At 35.9% G+C, this 23,326-nt stretch overlaps 1 protein-coding gene across 5 annotated transcripts; it reads right to left on the reverse strand.

Moving 5' to 3' along the window:
* Window positions 1-135: 135 nt before the first annotated feature.
* ranbp3b (RAN binding protein 3b) lies at window positions 136-22,304 on the reverse strand. Of its 5 annotated transcripts, none has more exons than XM_051864981.1 (17): window positions 22,231-22,304; window positions 19,528-19,583; window positions 18,043-18,079; window positions 15,664-15,750; window positions 15,450-15,521; window positions 12,751-12,816; window positions 10,681-10,794; window positions 8,500-8,600; window positions 7,222-7,341; window positions 6,998-7,095; window positions 6,827-6,902; window positions 6,415-6,511; window positions 5,395-5,519; window positions 3,680-3,800; window positions 3,460-3,602; window positions 2,065-2,275; window positions 136-1,434 (listed from the first exon to the last, which is right to left on the reverse strand). In XM_051864981.1, exons 1-17 carry the CDS (start codon window positions 22,250-22,252, stop codon window positions 1,391-1,393), a joined length of 1,590 nt encoding a protein of 529 aa, XP_051720941.1. In that variant the 5' UTR covers window positions 22,253-22,304; the 3' UTR covers window positions 136-1,390. The 5 variants fall into 5 exon arrangements, with proteins under 5 accessions (XP_051720941.1, XP_051720951.1, XP_051720960.1 ...); XM_051864991.1 differs by having other exon boundaries at window positions 10,681-10,782; window positions 22,231-22,302; XM_051865000.1 differs by lacking the exon at window positions 10,681-10,794 and having other exon boundaries at window positions 22,231-22,302.
* Window positions 22,305-23,326: the final 1,022 nt, after the last annotated feature.

A 23,326-nucleotide genomic window follows, 5' to 3' on the forward strand; every position in this document is an offset into this window, starting at 1 on the left:
TCCTTTATGCAAAATATATTTTCTTTTGACTTCAGGGGTGAAATATATATGACCCAGAGGTGTTTATGAGATACACCCATAAATCAAAAACTGCTATAATCATAACTCTTCCTTGTGAGAAATTGAGGCCCACGATTTGACATAAGACAAAAATTTATTTCAAATGTTTCATCTTTTTTTTTTTTTTTTTAACTTTGATATTACTATTTATTTTGTAAAGGAGTTTGGAGACATGGTGTGCTAGTAAGTGATAATATACGCATAGAAATTTACAGAACATTCAAGGGTACAAGTTTTTTTTTTTGTCCTTTTTTTCTGTCTAAATGCACTCAAACTTCCAACACACGAAGAAACATCGTCTCCAAATGACATGAAAATGGATAAAAAGTTAATATAGTAAATCAATATTTTAAAAAAGGCCAAAACAATACAAACCCTCAGAATATGGAAAACAAAAACAAATACAGAGATGCTGCTTTAAATGTTAAATTCTCATCAGTTCAACTAAAAAAAGAAATATTAAACATTATCTGCCCTTAAACGAAGCTACACAACTTAGTTTGATGTTTCAAGAGACATTAGGGTGGAGATATTTTTCTCTTTTACAGGGGGCGAGTTCTAGAAACAGATTCACTACAGCACGAGTCCGTGTGTCCGTTAAGTCCTTTATTCGTTAACACCGATGAGAAATCTAACTACCATCTTAGCAGACTAGTAAAAGTGTCAGCTTGTCCTAGAAAGTGAACATCCAGGAGATGCTTGGTGAAACTGGCAGAAATCAGTCGTAACCTGGGAAAAATGGTACAACTACACCGAACACGGGGGATATAGGTCATGTGACTGGTGCTACCGGCCAGCTGATTGGCCGATAGGTGTGATGATGCTGCGAGGTCATGATGAAATGGTCTGAAGCCGAGAGCCAGTGAAAAGAGAGAGAGAGAGAGAGAGACGGAGGGACAGAGAGCGAATGAGTAAAAAACGGTCCCACGGTAGAAACTGCAGTCTTGTCGATTCCGTGTCTTAGACGGAGAGAGAAACACCCTCACACTCATCAATATGATGAGCGACCAAGTCCAAAGCCATACATGGAAAAGTCTCGATTTTTTTCCTTTTTTGTTGTCTTTTTAATTTGTTTGTTTATTTGCAGTCCAAGAGGAAAAAACAACTAAAAACAAAACGAAACGATAAAAAAAAAAAAAAAAAAACAGCTCCAGATTTACAATAAATGTTGGAGGGGGAAATGAACGACAGAAGTTTGGGTGAGAGAGAGACTCCGTCCCAGGGGTCCACAGCACCGGTCTGACGGGGCTATGTCGGTCTGGGCTGTCCGCAGAGATGCCTGTACTAAAACCCTGGCAGGCGGCTGTGGGTCGAGCAGAGCTTCATGATGCTATGTGCTCTCGGCTGCTGGGGTCTCGCTGCTCTCACAGTTACCTGAAAGAGAACAGGTCAACATTAACTGAGGAGCTGAACAAATATTATTGGTATTTCAGTTAAAAAATAAGACTTAAAGGGGACCTATAATGCCCCTTTTAAAGAATGTGGGAAAGAATGTGTCTGAAGTTTCAGCTCAAAATACCCCACAGATAATTTATTATAGCTTGTCAAATTTGACAACAGTTTTTGTGTGTGTCCCTTTGAATGCAAATGAGCTGCTGCTCCCACCCCCTTGACCCTCGTTTGTGAAGCAGTCCGGCGTAAAATGACGTCATGTCAACGACACTCTACTACAACAACTCTTCCTCTTCTCTAAAGCAGCCCAACATGGCCTCACCCCCTTTGTTGCATGTTCTCAGGGGCAGGGTTTATGTAAATTTTAGAGTTAGTTATGTCACCAACCCGGGAAGAAGCTTGTTGTAGTCCCTACCAGCCTACACACTAACTAAAGTTTAAAATGTCTCCACTGCACCCCTAAAGTTCTTTACAGTACTAAATGTTTTAAATTAGGAGCAATTGTGCTCTTTGGGGGAAAAATGAGCGTCAAAGCAATAAACTACGTGTCTGCTTTGCAGACACATCATGCTTCATATGCTCTGATGAAATGTGTAAATTAAAGGGCCGTACCGCTGCTGGTGGAGTTCCCCGTGCCGGTGGTGTTGGAGCCACTGCTATTGTTAGCGGGTTCGTCATCGTCGCTGTCGTCTTCGTTTGACTGCGGTATCTCTGGTTCGGCTGGAGCGGGCGTGCTCTCAGTCTCCTGTTCCACGCGACTCCGCAGGGCCAGGATCCGGTGATGCAGCGCTGCGGCCAGCTGACCGGCATCTTTAGAGCTCGCCTGAGGACACACATTGATTTTTGAACTTATAACCATGATACAGGGTTCCCAAAACCAACATTTACAGGACTTTCCCAGTCGCTGATGAATGGAGAAGGACTAAGTGATATGTTTTTGAACGAAGTCTCTTCTGCTCATTAAGGCTGCATTTATTTCATAATACAGAAAAAAACAATAATATTGTGAAATATTATTACAATTTAAAATTATGGTTTTCTATTTTAATATACTTTAAAATAATTTATTACTGTGATTCAAAGCTGAATTTTCAGCATCATTACTCCAGTCTTCAGTGTCACATGATCCTTCAGAAATCATTGTAATATGATGATTTATTATCAATGTTGGAAACAGTTGTGCTGCTTAATATTATTTTATAACCTGTGATACTTTTTCAGGATTCTTTGATGAATAAAAAGTTAAAAAATATCAGCATTTATTTAAAATAGAAATCTTTTGTAAAAATATACACTACTGTTCAAAAGTTTGGGGCCAGTAATTTTTTTTTTCTTTTTTTTTTTTGAAAGAAATTAATACTTTTATTCAGCATGGATGTGTTAAATTGATAAAAAGTGATAGTAAAGATTTATATTGTTAGAAAAGATTTATATTTTGAATAAATGCTGTCCTTTTTAACCTTTTATTCAATGAATCCTGAAAAAAGTATTTCAGGATTCATTGAATAAAAAAAAAATATTAAAATCCCAAAAAATATATAAATCCCAAAAAAATATTAAGCAGCACAACTGTTTCCAACATTGATAATAAATGAGTATCAAATCAGCATATTACAATGATTTCTGAAAGATCATGTGACACTGAAGACTGGAGTAATGATGCTGAAAATTCAGCTTTGATCACAGAAATAAATTATATTTTAAAGTATATTAAAATAGATAACCATAATTTTAAATTGTAATAATATTTCACAGTATTATTGTTTTTTCTGTATTTATTATGAAATAAATGCAGCCTTAATGAGCAGAAGAGACTTCGTTCAAAAACATTAAAAATAGTAATGTTTCCAAACTTTTGACTGGTAGTGTATATACATATACTTCTAGTGTATATACAATTACTTCTTCAAACAAATTTTGCTTGTTACCTTTGCATTAATTCCCTGACAATACAACTAAAAACCAATCCCCTTCTTGTGTGAAGCGTTATGGAGGTGTCCATCATACCGATATGAGGAAGACCTTGACTCCCTGGTCCTCAGTGTCCATGGCTGTGATACGAACACTTTTCTCGCTGGCTTTATCCACCTGCATCTGAGGCCAAAGCTTCGTGTTGAGAATCAACCGCAGACTGCCCTGTGTACGCATCACTGCGAGACAGACGGAGAAAGATGAGAAAAGCGAAGATCACTCCGAAGAAACGTGACCAGCTCGACGGTGCTCTTACCTAATCTCGACTGTAACGTGCCATCATCGGTGGATGCCATGTCGTTAAGTCTGAGCAGACCGCGGCCTCGTTCCACCCACGACTGAGCTGGCTTATCGAACACAAACAACTTGCACTGCATCTGTGGAGAGACGGACACAAATCAGCTCATTATCAGCAGGTCATCACTTTACTGAGAGGAAAAACACTGGCCTGCAATGATTAAAGGAATGTTTCAGGTCAGTACAACTTCAGCTCTACGAAACATAGTTTGCTATCAATTACCACAGAAAATAATTCAGTAACACTTTACAATAAGGTTCATTAGTTAACTACTTTAGTTAACATGAGCTAAGAATAAACAATACGTCTACAGCAATTAATAATCTTAGTTAATGTTAATTTCAGCATTTACTAATACATTATTAAAATCAAAAGCTGTATTTCATATCATTAGTTAGTGCACTGTGAACATGAACAAACAATGAAGAACTGTTTTTATTAACTAACATTAACAAATAAACATTGTAACAAATGTATTGCTCATTGTTAGTTTATGTTAGTAAATGCATTAACTAATGTTAACAAATGAGACCTTATTGTGAAGTGTTACCAATGATTCAGACTCGTCTCAGTTTATAAAAAGCAAAAAAGTTTACAGTAATGCGCTTACAATAGTAGTCTACGGGGCAAGAAACTGCACCAGAATAAAAGTTAAAATACACAGTTTTAAAAGTATAACTAGAACTTTATCACCAGATTATTATGTTCAGCATTTGGCATAATATTGATTAGCACAAACAATAAACTGACTCCTTTGTGGCAAGAAAAATAAAACAATTAAATATCACAAAAAATAAAATGATTTGTCCCTTCTTTTCTTTACAAAAAAAATAAATAAAATAAAAATAAAATAAAATAAATAGCACCAAGACACTTAAAAGTAAATGATAGGATATAAAAGTCAAAACATGAATCTTGTAATTTTATAAATGCCCTTTACATTAAATCTTCTGTTAAAACTTTCACATTATTTAAAGCCATTTAAATCCTTTTTACAGCCATTTTAGTTTTTATAGCATTGTGTTGTCATGGCAACAACATTGTAAAATTAGATCAACTTTACACAAAAAGTTAGTAAGCAATTTTTCACACTAAAACCATATTAATGCATTTACGTATTATGACTGAACTACTGAAATGGTATTTTTATGTTTACAAATTGACCCCATTCACTTCCACTGTCAGTAAGATTTTTGCTTTTTTTTTTTTGGGAGGAGGAGGAACAACAATTGGGGTTTAATTTTTGCGATAATCAACATTATGCCACATAAGCTGTTGATTGAGCTTAATTTGCACTGAACCCTAAATATTGTTTTAAACATGACAGGTTAACATGAGACTTGTATATGTAAAGTTACCTAATACCTAATTTTGCAACTCTTGTCATGACGATTTAAAGCCACAAAAACCAGTAACTTCAATATGAATTAACTATTCGTGAATTATTCATATCCCACAGCTCAGCAATGCTGATATCATGTAACCAGAGTTCATCTGCTGATCAGAAAAGTGAACTTTCTACAGACTGAACGATGAGTTAAGATTATTTCCTGTTGTAACTGAAAGCTGCAACAGATGATAGAATCTGAATCGGGAACATTCTTTAAATTGTGGACTACATGCCAACAGTTTTCCTGAGATGACTCTGACTGCTACACCGAACATAGTCTCACCTGTAAAACGTTGCTCTCCGCCTCCTCTCCTGTACGGACCTCCACCTTCTCCAGAATGCACTTCTTGGCAGTGGCTTTGGTATACGCGGCTGCCGACTCTTCTAGAGACTCTGTTACGCTGTGATCTGACATACGCACAGAGAGAAAACCATCAGGAGCAGACCTGCCTACTATAGGAAAGGCTTAGCTCATGAATATTAATTAAGGCATGACAGCAATGCTTGCTAATCCTAGAGAATCCAGTCACATAACTTATTTAATATTCAATGAACCAACAATCTAAGATATCGGCAATCAAAAAACCAATATCGGTCAACCACTAATAAACAGTGCTTTTTTTCCCATCTCCAGTAGGTGTATTTAACAGTAGCATTCAAGTAAGAGATTGAATAAACAAATGTAAAAATAATATTACATAGACTATAATATATAACATTTATATACTGTGATTCTTATTAAAGCTACTGAAGTTATTCAGTGAAAAGCAGTGAGTGATTTTATCCATCTTTTGTTATTAGACCAACACTAATGACAAGCAGCAGGTTTATTAGGCTGCTGTCACTTTAAGACCTCATGCACGCAATTTACAGACATGCATCCAATTTTCTCCCCACTGTTTACATGCACTTAAGATATGACTGTTTATGTAAACACTGTGTGCATTTGACAGTTGAAGTGCAACAAGTCACAAAAGAGAACTTAGTTTATTAGTCGCACGCTGTTTGACAGGTTTTTAGTGTGCGCACGCTTCATGTGTATGTGCTCAGAGAAGCACGTCAGAACAGCGTGTAAATGAAATGTTTAACTGGCAAGGCTTTAAAATGCAAAAAATAAACTTTCGTAATTGAAAATAACTGCATTGTCACGTGAATGTAACAGTAAACCTGATGCGAACGTATGTCGCGTTGTACAGTATATGTTGGGTCACCAGAACTGCAAATGACAGAATGCACTGTAGCTCAATACTACAATCTCTCTTCAAAAGCAGATCGTGGAGACAAATCATGATTGAGCACCTACTTTTCTCTGGTGTGGCCTCTTGTGATGACGGCTCGGACACTGGAGCCGAACAGTCTTTACTGGCCTCTGCTGATGCCTCGCCTCCTTTTGGGGGACTCTGAAAGCATTCACACACAATTATGTTTTGACACCTCCGAAAACAACCCATTTCATGTTTTTAACTGGTGTTTGCTGAAATATTTTGATGCAATAGTTCACCCAAAATTAAAACCAAATAGGTTATTGTCTATTTTGTGCTTTTTGGAGTCATCTCTTACTTTCATTGTATGGAAAAGAGCAGCTTGGACTTTCTGCTACACTCTTTTTGAGGCTAAACAATGTGAGCAGGAGTAAATTGTTTTTATTTTTGGGTGCACTATTCCTTGAAATACTACATGTAAAAGGTGAACAGTCTGCACAAAAATCCACTCACTAGCACTCTCTCAGACATGTTCTGGCCAAAAACGAACTTGGAGCCTTTATCTGAGCTGTTGGTGGCATTGTTGGAGCTGTAAAAGCAAACAGAAGCAGATTTACAAGACATAGTACCTGGGCCTGAGAGCCAACAGCGGTCGGATTCACAGAGGTCTATTGAATTGGTTACCTAGCGCTGCCCATGTACTGTAAGAAATAATTGGTGCTGCCAGACTGAGAATCTTGTGTGGAGTCTTTTGAGTCACTGGACGAGCTGTTTTCATCCAACTGTTCAAGAAAAACACAGTAAGAGAATCTGAGAATAAACACAAACACTCTGAAGGAACTTCTATGGTGCCAATTTGCAGCTGTGAATAAAGAATGAAACAAATGCACTGGTGAGTCAGCGCTGACCTTCGCTCGCTCTTTGATATTCTGCCCGAACACAAACGACGAGTCCACCGCACATTCCTTCTTCTGACTACTCTCGTCTTTCTGTCCACCTCCATTTTCTTCTCCTTCCTTCTCTCGCTTCTGCCAGGAAATATAATTAATGCAGATCCGGCAACAAGTCTACGGGTTTTTAAATGTGAATATTGAAGCCTTGTTCTGTAGGGTCTCATATTTAAGTAATTTTTTATGCTGCATGAATATAGCATTCAATCAAAAATTGTTATTGGCACCATTTTTCCACGGTTAAGGGACATTGTGACACATGATAACCTGATTAGCACACACATTTCATCATTCAAATAGCATAAAAATCATAGGAAACATCTATGCTAATCCAGATTCATTTGAAAACGCATCTTTTTCTCGTTTTGGCCTTTCGTCCACACCGAGACAGCGTTTTCGGCTTAGCTTTTCTAAGACAGCCTCCCAAGTGGATAAATTTGAAAAATATTGTTTGGACTATGAAAATGTAAGCATTGAAAAATTGACATGTTTGGTCATGTGATGCACATTGTACCAATAGATATCCATGTTTAACGGCATGTGCGCCATTCATTTGCACAGTGTTGCTAAAGATAAATGTTATAATGTACAATCTTTATATTACATTCCTGCAAGATGACAGATAATTTACTCGCAATTGCTGTCCTGAGACATGAGGACAATTGTGTTTAGACCATAAATGGAATGGCAATTTATTTATTTATTTATGCTTTCTTTTGAGAGCGACCTGGACACACCAGTAAGGGGTAAGATATTCTGCTAATAAAATTACAATGCCAGAAGAATAGCGCAAGAAATTTATTATGTCTGGTCTCTCGGTATCATCTCGGTGAGCTTTTATTACATTTTGCACATGTGCAGTAAAATGATTTTAGCGTTTTCTGAAGTTTGAGTGTGGTCGAGAAACTTTTGGAAAACGATAGTGTGGCCAGAAAAACTTGATATGAAAAAGCAGTTTTTGAATTAAATGTAGCCTCAGAAATGTCACAGTTCACCACAATTATACAACGCTACTGCTGCTTAAAACTAATAAGATTACCTCTAGAATGAAAATCCATTAAGGCTGCAACTAGATCACAATGTAATTAGTTATTACTACACACCCAGGTCATCTCAACCATGATCAATGATTACAGGTGACAAAGATATTTACGAGATGCTCTAAACAGGATGCAATTAGTTGCAATTCATTTATCAAGCATTTCCATCTCAGATGTTTGTGCTGTATGTCCTCACCGGTGATTTGTCTGAGCTCTCTGTGTTGTTCAGAAAAACGGATCGGCTTTCTGATGATGAATCTCCAAACTTCCCCACTCCATTTGTTCCACAGCTGGAGTCTACGAGTTAAAAAAAAAAAAAAAAAAAAAAAAAAAAAATGGCATAAACTAACATCACACTCTCAACACACGTTTCCAGTGTTAAGGAGTCATGATCACTAATGGCCACCCTATACGTCAACTAGCATACAATATATCTAAAGAGCAGAGTGACTGATGGCCGATATAATGCTGATAAATAATATAACAAACAGCTGAAATATTTCCCACAACATTCACTTAAAATTCACTAAAAACAATTTTCATTTTAAATTTTTCAGTCTGATATATCTGTCTATAACAGTGGTTGATTCGAAAGTCCCCTGTTGTCAAACACAATATTTGAAGGGGAAAAAAGACTTCAGTATACATCATTTATTCAGCATTTTATTTCAGCATTGATTATTTCAATATATTAATCATCATTTATTTATTTGAATGCTTTAAGTCATCACCTAGCAGTGGCACCAGTCTGTGTATTACCGTCTTCAGTAACTGATTATAGCTTAGTTGTATACATGTTTTTTCATCTTTTTGCTGCCTCATTGATATATTAATTGGTCTAATTCTTGGGGTTACTGGTTCTAGGTGAATAATTTTTAGTTGACTTAATCACAAAGCTCTGACATAATCGCTAGTCACAAAATCTTATTTAGATGCAATGTATTTTTAATAATTTTAGAAACAACACAAAGACTACCTTTTCTCCAATTATATGTTCTAAAACAAATCTATTTTAAATTTATATATAATATCCTATATAACATACAAATAATATATTATCAGGTCTCCAGACTAACATTTGAGAGCAGTAGCACCAGTGCCACTAAGTTTGACAGATGGTGGCACCAGCACCAGATTTGGTAGCGGTAATTTAATCATAAAATTATTATTGTTTTGCATTAATAAATGCAGTAACTAATAATATTACATGTTTATTTCATGGAAATGCACATTTGAAAGTTTGAGCTTGCACTGGGATGCATATAAAGTTAAATTTTATTAACCACAGTAACACGTAAAACCATCATTTTTATAGGATTTTTTTTTTTTTTTTTTTTTTGGTCATCACATTAAAAATAACATTTAAATTGGATAATATTTAGTGCTTTGAAGTGCTGGAAAATGTGTGAAGTCCTTGAAAAGTGCTTGAATTTCAATCTCAAAATGTTGTATGAACCCTGAAATGAATAATGTAAAAACATTCGACTATTTCTGCCACAATACCATGGTTAACGTTACTACATTAAATCCATTGTGAATGGTGATTTGTGGAGTGAAAAGCCTTCTAGAACTTATTTGTTCAAGGCACAATGTTTCTCCTGGTTTCCACGTCAGGGGTGTTTGATCTGATATCTATGGTTTATAACAGAATTCTGTGAAGAATTTGAAAGCTTCTCACTAGATCTTGCAGCGATGTTATTAATAATGCAGCAAACTTAAACGTTTAAACATTTTTCCTTTGAACACACAAATGGCAGCTCAGTTGGGCAGCTTGGTGGTCGCACCAGTGCAACGTCTAACAAAATTTAGTCGCACCGGCAAGAAAATACGGTCGCAAAATGCAGTCTGGAGCCCTGTATTATACATGTATATATGTATAACACACTAATCATAAACAGGGGTCGGCAACCTATGGCACGCGGAGGGATAATCATAGAAGCGCGTAACTTCATATGCATGAGGGGTTTGTCAGATCTGTTGAAATCTCACATTTTAATCGTATTTATAGCTTCTAACTTAAAACAGGCTGTGTGACTATGAAGAATGATTACCTTGAAATGTACGTCCATATACAAGTTTGAGGGATTTTATTTATATTACATACAAACACCTTCTTTAGCTATTTAGCGATATAACTGATTAAAATATGCTTTTGATGATTTTGATTTAATTTACCCAATGGAACGCAGAAAAAATAAAACGGAATTTGGGAACAAATAGATCAGATTTCAGGAACACTGGGCCACTCTCGCTTACATTTACACATCCGTTCTAAACACAAATTGAGCCGGAAATGTGCTTCTATACAGAATAGGCCGAAACCACACATTCTGTTGTTCTGAAAGCCAGCAGTGAGCATTATGGGATTTGTACATACTGGTCTTGACGGGTTCTGTGAGGGTCTTGGCCGGAGGCGCCTGTAGAACAGCTGGTCTCAGAACACTGCGCTGCTGTTCTTTGGGCTTCTGACTGGGAACGCCTGGAAAACAACCTACTAACGGGTTGAATCAGAAACCAAACACCGCAGGGCAACAACACACACCAGTGTTTGAGGATCAAATAAAAAGGGCTTAATTTGGTCTCTAGCAATGGAAGTGCTTTTCTGATTGTGTTATTATACATTACTCAAACTATTTTTGCCTTTATTCAAATAGTACAGTTTGAGAGAGGACAGGAAGTGAAGTGGATGAGAGAGGGGGTGGGTCGGGAAAGGTCCATGAGTTGGGACTCGAAATCGTGTCGACCGAAGCACAATTGAGCTACATGTTGGAGTGCTGCCCATGAGGCTATCGGCTTGGACAACTAAAACTATTAAAAATAATTTTCGTTAATTGAAATAAAGCAGAAATAAAATTAGTATTAAATATTAGATATAAAAAAAAAAATAAAAAAAATTGAAATACTGCCTTGGCAAGCAACTGAAATAAAATACGTACTAAAACTACTTAAACTGAAATAAAAATAAATTTAAAGCTAAACAGAAATATTAAAAAACTAATGAAAATGACTACAACTAACATTAACTTAAACCTAAAATTTAAAAGAAAAATCTAATATCTATCATTAATAATAATAAATACTATAATGGTACATAATGCTACAATGTTCTGAGACAAGGGTGCAAAACTCAGGGGCTGCTTACACGACACCATTTTCAACTAAAAACAGAAAACTTTATGCGGTTTGGCCATTCATTTACACGACAACAGTGTTTTGGGGGCCTGAAAACAAACTTTTTGAAGTGCGAGTTTTTGAAAACGATACCGTTATTGTCTCCATGTAAACTACAAAACCACGAATTCGTGAAAAAGGTGACGTCATGCACATTCATATTGTGTTCAGTAGGGGTGTGACAAAATCTCAAGCCACAGTATCTCGCGATATTAAAATGTGACAAGACTTCTGAGTCGCACACAGTGCAGCAGGAATCACAGTTCACTGATGAGAATAAGGTGAGATGACTGACAAGACCATGGCGGAGGATTTGTTGCATAACAGAGCCTAAAGGCCTGGAGATAATTCATTTTCTGCATTCTGCTCCATCTTGCGTGCTCAACTGTGCCTTTCAAAGTATACTCATTTGGCCATGAGATGCGTGGACTTTGTTTTCCGAGCACTCAAGTCACTCGCACATGCTCTGTTGTACGCGCACTGTCCGTGCAGTCCAAAAAAATTGTCTTATCTTGTAGAATGCACGCTAAGCACTGCTGCTCCCTATTCACAGAGTACATGCGATCGCGAATTCGACAAAAGCGAGCTCCCTGTTACGTGCAAATTAGGCTACATACAATAGCTGATCTCCCAATATCAAATCTATATTAGACTGGGCTGTGTAGTTGTACCCACCTCTTAGCTCTGGTCTCAGTTTTTACTTTGAATATTGAGAGAGTACTTTGATTATGACTGCACTTATTGTTTGCACTTAATACTTATTTATTTTTGTTATTTACAATGTTTTTATTTCTGTGTTCAAATTGTGGAAAGGAGTTCAATTAGGAGGTCACACACAGCCTTAGTTCTAGAAGCTCATAATTCATACACAGTAAGGTCTGAAGATACTCATGTGAAATACAGGAGAGAAGCCAGTCAGTAAACCTTTTACAGTGCTTGTATATTGATGTCTTTCAATGCATATGATAATTCATACTCAGAAAGTAGAACTGAAATGACATTCATTACAAGATGATTAGTTAAAACATTTCAAAATGCACCCCTGAGTTTGCACCCGTTCTAAGCAATGTCGTGAGAAAAGATAAACACTTAATCTATTTGAGGAGCTTTCAAATGTACAAGATGACATTTAAAAAAGGAATGAAAGAGGAAGCTTTATAGTCAGACCTATTGTGACTAATTTCCCCAATTTTTCCTGCTCATGAGAGCATATTCATGTGTTGCATATGTGTGTAGCTACAGTAAAACATTCAAAGCAGGAATGAGTTGATCTTACCTGCGCTAGGGGCCTGGCCATGAATAAGTGTGGGGGGTTTCAACCTGAACCCAACGGGCTTCTCTTCTGAGATAGACAAACAGAAGCATAAACATGTAAGACACTAAACCAAACATCCCTTACGCAAGACAAGATAAGATCTCTCAGATAAACACTCAAAGTTCATTCGTATTCGACTCAAACACATCAGTCAAGAATAAGACACCGCAAGAATGGCATTCAACTCAGTCTTTCCGCAATACTAGAATAACTAGTTAAAGAAATATCTGACACTTTTCTGTCAGAAATGGGGGAAAAAAAATAAACATTACAGTAGTTTAAACATTTTTAGATGCATACAGCTTCATATTTTTACAAAACAATAGGCAGTATGCAGTAAATACCACACCGATTACACTATTAACGCAAACACAGCCAGAGTCCCCATCTTTATAGTGCCCTCAATCTGTCTCGTATCTATGGACTCAAAATGACTCTGACCACTTCCTGTTAGACCTTAGTCCCCTCCACAGGCCTCTGGACTTGTTTTAGCGCATTCCTGACAGTAGCTGAAACACATCTGGGTTTAGTGCGCTTGGCTGGGTTTATGCTCTTTCTAATAGAGACCAAAATAGAAAGCTGCCTTAAGATGCGTGTACAGCATCTGCCATTTACAGTACTCTGTGTAGCACACTTTATCTAGAGGATGAGAGATCTGAAGACACTCAGCAAATGTGTTTTAAATGAGTTTTATGCAGTCTGATTTATTAAGAAAGCAACTATGCGAATCAGCATACAAGCAATATATCAGTCTCCAGCAAAACTAAAATGTAGAGTTGAACAATTCTGGATAAATTGTTTAAAATAGAGATCATAATTCTCCAACCATTCTAAATAGACAAAAAAAAAAAAAAAATTACATTAATTTGAATTTATTTTTGAACGAATTATGCATTTTTAGTCATTTTCAAGGATCTGTGTAAACGAGAATAGTTTTGACAACGTTGCCTTCTGTACGTGAAAAAACATTTGTTTTTAGTACATCGAGCACGTTTACATGCACACCAGTAAGCTGATAATTCACAAATATAAGCTTATTGAAATAACCAGTTTTCCCCCTTTACATGCAAACCAGTAAACTGACAATGCAAGTAAACCACGTTTACATGACTTTATTAATAAATCGGGTTATTTCCCTGTTGTGACGTCAAAAAATAATCATTTGCGTATCTGACTGAGTATTTCATGTTACGTCAGTTGTGATGTTAAATAAAGCTTGCTACATGTCAGCAAGAAACTTACGGCTTATATTATTCTCTCATGCAGTTACAGATGCAGCGTTTTGACTGAACCACTTCTACTTCCGCTGCACAAGAGATGAGAACACTTTTACAATTTTCTGGGTCTTGAAAGAGTCTGCGTTTGTGATATTCCTTCTTCCTTTCCTGCAAAACGCTCGCTCTGTCTGGATGTGTTTAAATCTGCACTAAGGATGCATTTCTGTCACGTATCACATGCACGCTTCAATAAGCCGACAGAAAGCAGGTTAATGTGTTTACATGCCGCACAAAATCGGTGTAAGAGGCAAAAACTAACTACCTGTTCTGACCGGTTTATTCTTTATGACCTTACTCCGATAAAAGAAAATGGGTTACCGCGTTTACATGACCACGTGCATTGTTGGCTTATTAAGCATAATCGGGTTAAGAACGTGCACGTAAATCCACTCAATGTCATGTAAACATACCCTGAACATAATAAAATGACTTGTACACCAATGCGTCCTATGTGTTTTTTTGTTTTTTGTGTACACACATATTGCCTCAAGGTAAGAATGCAAAATGTTTTCATCATAATGCATCCCATTAATAGATGGAGAAAATCTGATTGCATGAACAGACAAAACATACAGCTTTTAAACATGCAGCAAAATCTGATTGTTTGATGTATCCAACTCAGATGTTTCGTTTTTTTTTTTTTTTTTTCTGGATAAAAAAAGTAAAAGGAATCTGATGTTTACAAACCCAATCCAAACCACATCCACATGTGAAAAATGACAGTGCGGACAGTCAGTCATGAAGATCAGATTTGAAAACCAAATTGAATGTGTGCAGTGTAAACAAAACCCAAGACTCTCAAACATGACAAAGACTGTGTATGGCCACAGAAGCCAGTAAATTACACAGAGTAACATGTGTCTAACTAATCATGGCATGTTAAAGAATCTAGTGACAGGCAAAATAAGCAAATGTTTTTTTATATTTTGGTTAATCATGATATACATCATAATAAACATTTTTTTAACTGAAAACTACTACTTCTGACTGATGTTTAAACAAAGGAGGGCCTATTACAACAGATTTGATGAATTACGAATTTGTATTTCTTATTTGAGCAGTCAATTACATTGAAACTTGAGTAAAAGCAAGGCTTTGCATTATTTACAAAGCTAAAGTCATGAACTCAAAACAAGACTTTCTATTTATATTGCATCCTGATTAGTAGCTCCGCCCACAGTGAAATATCATTGGTCCAAAGCCTTCCTCCACAGTTGCATATTAAATATCATAAATGATATGGTGATTGTCACTTCGTGGCTACATCAGTGAGGACAGAAAAATTATTTGAAGCTGGACACCCGTTACATCATGGCTGGTTAGGAAACGGCACTAAGGAACAAAAAGATGCTAGAAAAAGAGGAAAAGAAAGCTGTTTCTTACCTGGCTCAGAGTCAGAATTACCAGTTGGAGACTGGCATAAACTTGAGGGCATAAAGATATTATTCTTGGGAACTGTAGCAGGAAAAAAGCAAGCAAGCAAGAAAGAGAGGATCAGATGAGAGCATAAAACTTTCAGTTAAATTTAGCCAAATAATACTTGTTCAAAGAGAATAGTGCCAATCCACTGCATTGAAACAGATCACTGTAGATTCACCTGAATGTGACGGGGGGAACTGGGTCAAAGATGAGGTCCTCTCCCTCTTTACCGGGGGACAGTATTCGCCATCATCCCGATCTGAATCTGAAGAACACAATTCAAGTCAATAAATCAAACATAAACTAAAACTAGTGAATCTGTGCAGAGAACTGAAAGTTCTCATTTTAAATTTGTGTTTTGCGATAACTGCACAAAAAAAGATGATTCTCAAAAAATCTGCAAGCTTTTTTCAAGGTAAATTTGTCTTTCCAAAAAAGGAGCACTCCAAAGGACACCTAATAACCAAGTGAGTCCATATAATTCATAAATGTATGCACACCAAAGCACACACAGAACAAAAAAATTTTTTAGAGTACAATGTACAGTATGTACACTGTACAGTACAGCGCAACAGCAAAGAGCTTGTTTAGAGCTTGATGTTTTAGACACGTGAAATTGTGATACTGAACAGGACCACATGGAGATGCCAAAAAAAAAAACCTTGACCTGACTGCATATACCTACTACAGTACATGGATGGATCCATTCAGAATTACTAAACACAGCAACATAAACATGACAGATAAAAACATTTCCCTGAATGCGTGTGGAAACAACGTGAATGCACTGAAAAGCATCTGTGCATAAATACAACGTGCAATCAGTGCATCGAGAGCACACATACATGGTTGGTTTGTGCATCAATAATAACAGACTCACACGTGCTTACTGTACGATCCTGTACATCACTGCAATCATCTTTACCTTGATTACAATTCGCATCCATCAAAACTTTACTAGTGAGACGCTGGTTTGCTTTATCCAGCCGAACATTCTTTGCATATCATCTTGCCATACAGCGGTGGGATGTTTTGACATTCCGTTCAGTCTGTATTGTATACATAGCACGATGCGCGAGGGCTCGCGCTCTTCAGAAACAATGACAGAATATGACAGAGCTTGTGTTTTAAAGCTAAACAGACACTGGAATGAATATTTCACTATAAAACTAGCTGTGAGTCACTGTTCTCTCTGCCATCTCTGATGTAATAAGCCTGGTTTTCTTTGCATTAGCGCTGTTTTGGACTGATTGTTTGAATGCTTTCGTTTACTGGATAATTTAAACTTTCCTGAAGTTTAGCAGCTTAAAATGATCCGATCGAAGAACAGATGCAAAATCAGGTTACAGGTGCTGTGCCATTGTAGATGTGTATGATAAAGTCACGACTCCCAAGATCATCTAACTGCGTGATGTAAGTTATGTTATGTTATTGTTCACAAGTTTCATACATTTTTTGCATTAAATTATTTTAACACGTTAAGGATTTAGTTAATGCGTTAACGTTTATGGCCCTAGTTTAAATAAAAAGCTGTATAGAAAAATGTATTATCAGGAGTTGTATCAATGCATTATTAACTTTAAATTCACACAATGACCTCCAAATAACTCTCAAACTGATGTTTGGATCATACAAGCACATCTGCATCCTACAATATATTTCATGAGACGTTGTGTTAGTGTCTTACTGTCTGCATCTCATCACATATCATACACAAGTTCTTTTCCAGCAAAACATCATCAGGCGGTGTTTACATAAAATATTAAAAACCCAAATCATTTCACGTGCACGCTGCTTATGTTTCTGTTATCATGATTTTGATGTATTTTCCATTTCATCACAATAACAAAAAATTCCACTTTAAGATATTTTGGGACACTGAAAGTATAGTGACAATGTGCTAAAACATCTAAAACTAAAAATTAAATAATTCATAAACTTTATAGATATTTTTGAAAAAAAAAAAAAAAAAAAAGTCAAACATATACAGCCAAATAACTTTAAACTTAAAATTAAAATGAAACAGGAAAACAGAAATTGAAAAAAAAAAAAAAAAAAAAAAAAAAAAAAAAAAAAATCAAAATATTAATAAAAACTAAAATAGTATCTCAATGATACTAAAATAACACTGCTGTAGTCTATATGCAAATGTGATTACAAACTCACTTTGTTTAAATTATAACACACATCCATTCGTTTGCTCCATGCACTATATAGACATCGAGAGACTAACCAACATCTCATGTAATATATTGTAGAGCACAGATGTACTTTTCTAAAAATAAACAGTAATTGGCACACTGCTGCACCCAAAGATCAATTTATTAAAATAAACAATGTTTCGATGTTGCAGATTCTTGTTTATTTCTAGTAAAGCGCTTTATCTGATCAAGCACTAGCCTGAAGTTTCTGGATGTACGCATATTATTTTTTCAAATTCATACAGATGTTACTTTCTGCACATCATAATAATGGGCATCAAAAAAGTTCCATGGGCAAAATATTGTTTAAAGTAAACAATTTTTGAGCATCACTAGAATCTGACGGTCTAACTCACCGTCCCCGTCCTCTGCACTCGACCCATCTGCGGATCTCTGGAACAGACAAAAGAAAAGTAAATTAATTAATCTAGTCACACAGAGCCAGACTACATAACAGAGAAACACACCATACAGTGGAAAACATCTTGTTTTGAAGTAATTTCTCACCAGAGCCCAAACCATCCTGAAATGCTGAGTTTGTTTAATTTGCTTAAAATGCTTCGGGGAAATCACTTTTTGAGGGTGATTTGTATCTGTGTTAGTCAGACGGCAGCTGAAACTCATCTCACTACCAGGCAAACTGGCCAACTAAGTTGGTGAATTTACTTGCCAATGCTGAAATTTGGCAGGTACCTGGTGCTAATTTCATGACTGTTTATTGAAAAATGTCTATTTTGTTATTGCAATAAAACTCAAAGCTACATTAAATATTCCCCAGTAAGTGTCTTCCATCATAACATCCTTAGGTTATTATGGAAAGTGTGTTCAACGACAGAATTCACACAGAATGTCATCATGGTACAGCTGCACAATTCTGGATAAATTGAGAATCATCATTTCTTCGTTTCAAACAGAAATCACGATTCTCCCACCATTTTGAACATACAGCTAAACAAAATAACATGTAACCATCTAGAGGTTCTGATAAAATGTTAATTGTTACAGTCTATTTAAATGTTTAATCAATCTAAATGAATTATTAAAAAAAAAAAAAAAAATGGTTGAATGAATGATTCAATGACTCAAAGACTTTTCATTACTGGATGAATCTGTGTTTTTTGAACGAGTCTCTTGAATGAATGATTTAATGACAAATACATTTTTCTAACAGTCACTTGTCGCCACCTACTGGTGTAACGATGTAATGCTACAATCATTATTTGAAGCGTCATGTTACTTTCAAAAGGTGATTTACTCTACTTTGATCGCTACCGTAGACATCAGTGTTTATCTCCGAACTATAAACTTTTATCCCAGTACTTCTGTGATAATATGAATATTTGTAACACAGAAATAATGATATTGTGTGGCTGAAAAGACTGTTTGTGAAGCCGTTTCTTAACTATACATGACAACTGCTCTCTCTGGGTCTGCGGCAGCTGCAAACGCAGATTTGAATGTTTCTGCTGTGATTTTGTCAAAGGTTTCATAGACAAGACGAATTGTTGTGATTTAGGAATGAGATCGCGTGGGTGTTTGAATCGAGATCGCAATCTTTTAACAATTAATCATGCAGCTCTATGTCATGGCTTCCTGCCAAGAGAATGGTGGACAAATGTTTAAAACGTTATTTTTGCAATACTGTTTGGTGCCTTTAGAGGAGCAGAAATTACACACTGCCATATTAAGCAAATTTGGCCAATTAAATAAATTTTAATTGCAATTAAACAAATTCGGCTATATATTAATGTTGCAAGTAAAAAAAGAAAACCATATAGGTTTTGGGGCCATGAAATCACTTTTTTATTGAATTATTCCTTAAAGAATGAGAGAAAACCAACCTTCTGTGCTTTGTCCTTCTGAAACACAAACACTGGAGGAGCTATGGCAGGCTTCTCTGTTTAAAAGAAAACAAAGGAAATTAGTTGGAAATATATGATATCTCTCCCACAATAAGTTAGTGTTTCAACTCCAATTTTAATTTAAACAATCAAGAAAACAAGTCAGCTGCGATGTACCAATGTTACAGTTTAGATCGATCCAAGTTTCCCTACATCACACATAAACATCCAAAGTCAAGAAAGATAATCATTCACAAAACAGGTCATTTCCTAAAAAGGTTTATTTGAGGATAGGGCATGAAACAAACTGACCAATAGCATCCAAAGCAAATGTTGTTCTTGATGTAATATCTTAGTTTAACTACACAAAACCCTCAGAGCGATTTGAGATCAATGACATCAGACTTAACCATGACCACTCAGTCAATTATAAGTTATAGTTTCCCATTGTGTTAAAAGCAAAAAAAAAAAGCTTTGTCAATGAACAACAAAGCACTTAATGCTGTGTGTTACACATTTTACCATGGTTAAGGGGCTTTGAGGCATTCATGTCATGCATAAAACACTCCTTACCCATGATAACATCACTGTAACACACGGCCTCCCGTAGCTTATTGTTTTTACAAAAAAAAAAAAAAAAACAGTAATAAAAAGACAGTAATGTTTAATAGCCACATTTATTAAACTACTAAATTACATTTAATCTATTAAGCACATTTCAAATGTAGCAACTTAAGAACTGTGGTATTTTCACAGTCATGTGAAAATATTACTGTTATATTAAGTCATAATCATTAAGAATCTGATGAAAGAAAAGCAAATAATGTCTGTTATGGAGCAGAAAAACAACATTTAGATATGAAAAAGGTGTTTACTATGTTAAGTTAGTTTGAACTGTCATAGCACTCTGAAGTGATGAATGCAAGAGTCACCAGATGCTAACATGATCGCTATGCATTTAGGATATGAGTGATTAAAATATTTAAGCAATTACTCCAACAGTAAACCCAGAGACTCCATAAACTAATACAAAAGTAAACCTTTAAAGCAATGTAAGTCACTTTAGGAAAAAAAACATTGACAAATGCTTAAAAGTAAATATGTTAATGTTGTCTATTGCACTGAAAAGCCTTATCAATGAACCACTAGGTTTTTTTAACTGCAACCTGTAGTATGTTCTTGCCATTACAAGCCTCTGAGTGATCTGATCAGCTGGGGTTGGTAACCAGTCACTGTGAGCCAAAGACTCTAAACAGCGTCTTCAAAGATGTTATCTTATTTCTTATCTCATTTCAAACCAACCAATAAAACCTGAGACACTTCTGGCTCAATTAAAGGGCTTTAAAATGATCGCCATGCTGCGTAAATAAACAGACACATGATCTGACTGACACGGATATTTTTAGCTACAGCTCTTTGACAGCAGCAAAACCGGAGAGTAAAAAAACAATCATTTGTAAGGAAGAGCACAAGGCCTGTCGAAGATTATTTGCAAACCACTGAAGCGTGCAATAGATCCACACACACGTGCATCTGTAAACAGCTGCCTTTCCCAAAACAAATCACATAGTCATCTGGGTGGCTCATTCAGCATTGTAAACCCATAATTAGGTCAAGGGGTGAGGCATCCACCGATGGGTGATCTCACCACTCAAGGCTGCTGTACTGGAGGACATCAGAATCCTAGAGGGGGCGAAATCATGTGTGCATGGGGTTGCATTTCACCCCGGGGCAGGAGAAGGGTGGGCGGGCCTGCATTAGCACAGGCAGCGGACCCCGGTAACGCCACTAGCCGCATGAGCGGCACCGACAGGCGGCTTGCCCGGAACGAAGCACCGCCACCTTCTCCGGATTCTGTTTTCCGACTATTAATCGATGTATTAATCAGAATAACGTCCAAATTATCATGCATTCATATCAGATTGAAACAAACCACGAGTTGAGCAACTCACTACCCCACCCACCAGACATTTGCTTTCGTTTCTGATTTTTCACTTAAGCATTGGACTGTCTCAAAGAAGGATAAAGTAATAATTATCACTTAACAATCGGAGACAGATGTATAAGCGACGATTAGAATAAAATAACACGTTGCAAGCAAAATGCATCCTAATAGTGTTAGTTTACAAAGATGCCATTATAATGCACAATACAGTTTAGTTAGATGAGGACATTTATGCCACATATTTTTGGTACTAAATGGCATGCATGCATATTTTATTTATCTATCTATATATATATATATATATATATATATAATGTAATCAGTTGCACATTAAAAGAGCGTCATTCATTAATCCTTTATAATTATGCATTACATGAATCAATGTTTTCATTATTTTAGAGCGTGCACGCGTCTGTGTCGCACGCGAGAGCATCGGGGTGAAGCGCGTGCGTTTCCACCCGCCTAAAAATCAAAAAGAGAAACACAGCGAGAGGCCGGGGGTTCGTCTGTTAGCTGCACAACACACTAACATACACACACAGTCTGTCAGTGCGCTGTTTAGCCCGCGAAGCTAACACACTCATCGGCTAACTTGAGCTAAACATCCACACACACTCCCACTCAGAGCCGCTAATGCGCACAGATCGTGCCACAAACACGCATGGAGCTCTAACCAACACTATTATGGTGTGTACGGCTCATGGTGGCGGTTTATTTGCTTTATTTTGCTCATTTTGCGGATTCACACGGTTGCCTACCTTCGTTCGCCAAGTCCGCCATTTTACTTCTCCGTGCACACCCACAATGCACCGCGCCACTAGTGCGCTTTATTTCACAGAGCAGCTGCACTTGAAATGCATTTACATTTGAATATAAGTCATTTTATAGGCAATTTTACCATATTATGTTTTAGTATTGTATAATAATTAGTATGTAAAATTTGTAACTAATATTATAAAGTAAATCATGCTCTGTAATGTTATTATCACAATAATGTCTAGTTAATAATAGCTGTAAAAATATTATTTTACTTTTTGTAAATGATTGTCTTGTTGCCTGTACTAACAGTAATACTATTAAAAACGATTATCTTATGTTACATATTATAATAATTATTGTTATAACATCTAGGCCTAGATATTAACCATTAGGCCTATATTATTTTAATATATGAAAATTATTTTCCTTCATGTATTTTAGCATCTACTAACAATAGTCTATTAATCATTATTATAAAAAGATTTTCTTGTGTTAACATATTACAATGCCTAATTATTATTATTATTAGGCCTATATCTAGTTATAAATCACTACATTAATACCTATACTATCCTACTATTTGAAAATATTTTTCCTTTGTCTTGTTGCTGCCATCTACTAACAAAATTAAATAATTACAGTATATTAAACGATTATCTAATGTTAACATATTACAATGCCTAATTATGTATTATATTAGTAATATTATATTTGTCATATTATTTATGTTTATTTTAGTTTTGTATCTATATTCTATATTTCACTCCTTAATATTAAGTAATAATAATGAATATTGTTAATCGAATATTAAAATTAGTATATATATATATATGCGTGTGCCTGTGTTTAAAATTATTTTTTTCTATTATTAACATATAATTTATACATTTAATTTCTGTTTATTCCAATGTATTTCTGTATTATTTTTTATTCCTATTTTGTAGTAATCAAATATGACCACTAGATGGCCAAGTTTGTCTGTAGTTTGAGATGAGACTGACTTGATGGTTGACCTGAACTTCAACTTGTATTTAGACTTAAATTCAGTATAATTTTAAATTATTTGAAATCTTTGCTATTTTTTTTCATATATAT

The sequence above is a fragment of the Ctenopharyngodon idella genome, chromosome 2, assembly GCF_019924925.1.
Source record: "Ctenopharyngodon idella isolate HZGC_01 chromosome 2, HZGC01, whole genome shotgun sequence".
Taxonomy (NCBI): domain Eukaryota; kingdom Metazoa; phylum Chordata; class Actinopteri; order Cypriniformes; family Xenocyprididae; genus Ctenopharyngodon; species Ctenopharyngodon idella.